General features: G+C 39.2%; 1 protein-coding gene across 1 annotated transcript in view; it reads right to left on the minus strand.

Moving 5' to 3' along the window:
- The window catches only part of LOC138000650 (sushi, von Willebrand factor type A, EGF and pentraxin domain-containing protein 1-like), a 66,135-nt gene that overhangs the window by 51,657 nt on the left and 11,978 nt on the right, over positions 1-2,500 (minus strand). The window contains exons 5-6 of the mRNA XM_068847210.1: positions 1,005-1,184; positions 389-577 (exon numbers count right to left, since the gene is read on the minus strand). Coding sequence (XP_068703311.1) covers positions 389-577; positions 1,005-1,184 — 369 coding nt within the window. The remainder of the gene's footprint in view (positions 1-388; positions 578-1,004; positions 1,185-2,500) is intronic.

A 2,500-nucleotide genomic window follows, 5' to 3' on the forward strand; every position in this document is an offset into this window, starting at 1 on the left:
TTTAGCGGAATTGCCTCAAACATTTTGGTCATGACTTGGTAGACCAGAAGGATCAGTGCTCGGCCCTACCCTATTTCCACTGCAGTGTTAAGCGTGAAATTTGGGGTAGGGTCGTACTTCTTGTTGAACACTATTTATCATTTGCTGTGGAGTGTCGTACTTCCTATTGTTTTCTGTGCTAAACGTATTGTTATCTTTGTTCGTTCTATTGTTCTTTTGGGCAATCTTGAAGCCCGTTTAATGAGGTACGACACGACCCGAAATTTGGCTCAGCTTATCCTTACGCTTTTGATACTATAGTATACTGTATGGCACTGACGATAGCCGAGTGTGTCCATGATATACATAGCATATATTTTATAGCTTTGAAGCATGCAAGTCATCATACCGTCGCAAGATGGAAAGGTGCCTGTCCAGGTGCCATCAGGTCCACATCTCAGCAAATTGTCGCCAGTCATTACATAACCTCTATCACATGTCATGACACATCCTTGGGGGTAGGGCTGCGGTGACGTAAAACAATCAGGAGGTTCCGCCCCCCCACGTGCTAGCTGACGCAACGCAGGGCACTGTCGAGCTATAGTCAAGGGTTAAATTACACTAGATTTTAGTTAGATTAGAGGTTATGACTTAAACTATAGTGCTTTAACATGCCTTATAAGATCCTTGAAATGGTCTCTCTTCAGCTTAAAACATTTTAAGTAAAAATAAATGAAATTGGTAAAACCAGGAAAAATTTCTACAAATCGTTGCGCGAAGGATAATTTTTTCTCCTTTAATTTTTCGTGGTCTTTTTGGCCGTGCGGCTAAAGTTTTTATGCCGTTGTACATCTTACAGGTTATCTTGTTGAAATTCTCTCTCCTTTTAAGGCATTGATGCTAAATTGAGAGTCTTGCGTGCACCTAGCCTTGACCTTGACAATATAGCTACTGCAAAAAAACGTTCATTTAGAGAAAAATCTTTAAAAAAAGCTTGCATGTACAGTAAAAAATTATTGGCTAACCTTCGCAACTTGTGGCGGTACCGGACCACTGTCCGTCGGCCTGACATGTTCTTGAAGCACTTCCCTTTCTCTCGTGTCCCAGGTCACATGAAAAGCTACACTGGTCATTGTACTCGTTTCCTTTGCCAGTGCATTGTTTGGTGCCGTGAGAAAGCCCTGGAAGTACTGCACAGGTAACGACTGAAATAATTCGATAAGAAAAGGATTTAGGGCGGTATTTGACACCCAATTCCTTTCATTTCAAGGGTGAGAAATTTGGTCAATAGTTCTAATTTAAACCTTTTTGTAAGTAACAAGAAAATGCGCAGTAAAACATATGAAATGCACAATTGAACGTATACAATTCCTTTTGACCAATGCTGGGTAAAGTTAGAAGGATAAAGACAACATAATCAAAGGTAGAGCGACTGTCGTACGGCCCTGAAATAGTGTTTGCAGCTTGTTTTACGGACCAATGTTTGGCAAGATTAAAAAAAAAGCTTCTCCTTATTCCTGCCAAGGAAACCCCTTATATGGGAAGCAAACACTTCGACTGCCCAATCATATTACTGCATTTCGAATGACGTCAAAGCAACACTTTCCAGAAAGTTCCTTGGAGAAATGTCGTTGCTTTCATCTACGTTCGCTAAGTCAATGAAACATCGAGCTCTTTTCTATTTGTTCGATAAGCCAATTAAATGCTTTGCATTTTTTGTGCGTTCTGTTTTTATAATAAATAGATTTAGCCAACCCTAAAAGTGGAGCTCCCTGGTTATTTAATCTTACTGCCTGTAGTTTTAGTGAAAATAAAAGGTTCCTAATTGTCCGCGTTTTGATGTTTCCGGTTGCTGCTTTAATAATTAAATCATTTTTTTGCTTTCTTCTGTAGAAAAATTCATTGCCTAACTAGTGAATTCCATGGTAAATGTTTTGCTAAAAACCGATATCGCATGAATCACGACACGAAGCCATTGCCAGTTTGGCAATGAATTATTGTTGAACCGCACGAGTTTTAAATGAAATCAAGCACAAGTGAGTGAAAAAGAATAAAAGCCATTTCAGAGTCAACTGTCAATACCCAGCGAATAGGAATCACGCTAAAATTAGAAGCCATAAAAAAAATCGTCAGTTCAAGGTCAAAATAGAAGTTTTACTGATGTTCTTTATTCCACTTCATCTCTGAAAACCAGATCATTCACATTTTGATTTATTTCTTTCAAACACGCCAGCTTGGCTTGGAACGAGAATCGGCTAAATACGGCAAATTGAATGCAACCAAGAAAGGTCGAACTTCAAACAAGGTCCGCTCCAACACTAAATTACCTTTAGGTGCTTTAAACAAACTTCTGAAAACACAAGGAAGTGAGATTTCCCCTTAATTTTACGAGAACTCATTTCGATTACGTGATTATAATATAAGGGCAAAGATTTCTTCTCATGCACTGCCGAGGCACATCGAAAACCAGTTGGGCAAACGGATTAAAAAAGCACTTGTTCGCTCGCATTTTAAAGCAAAA

Source organism: Montipora foliosa, chromosome 4 (assembly GCF_036669935.1).
Source record: "Montipora foliosa isolate CH-2021 chromosome 4, ASM3666993v2, whole genome shotgun sequence".
Lineage (NCBI taxonomy): Eukaryota > Metazoa > Cnidaria > Anthozoa > Scleractinia > Acroporidae > Montipora > Montipora foliosa.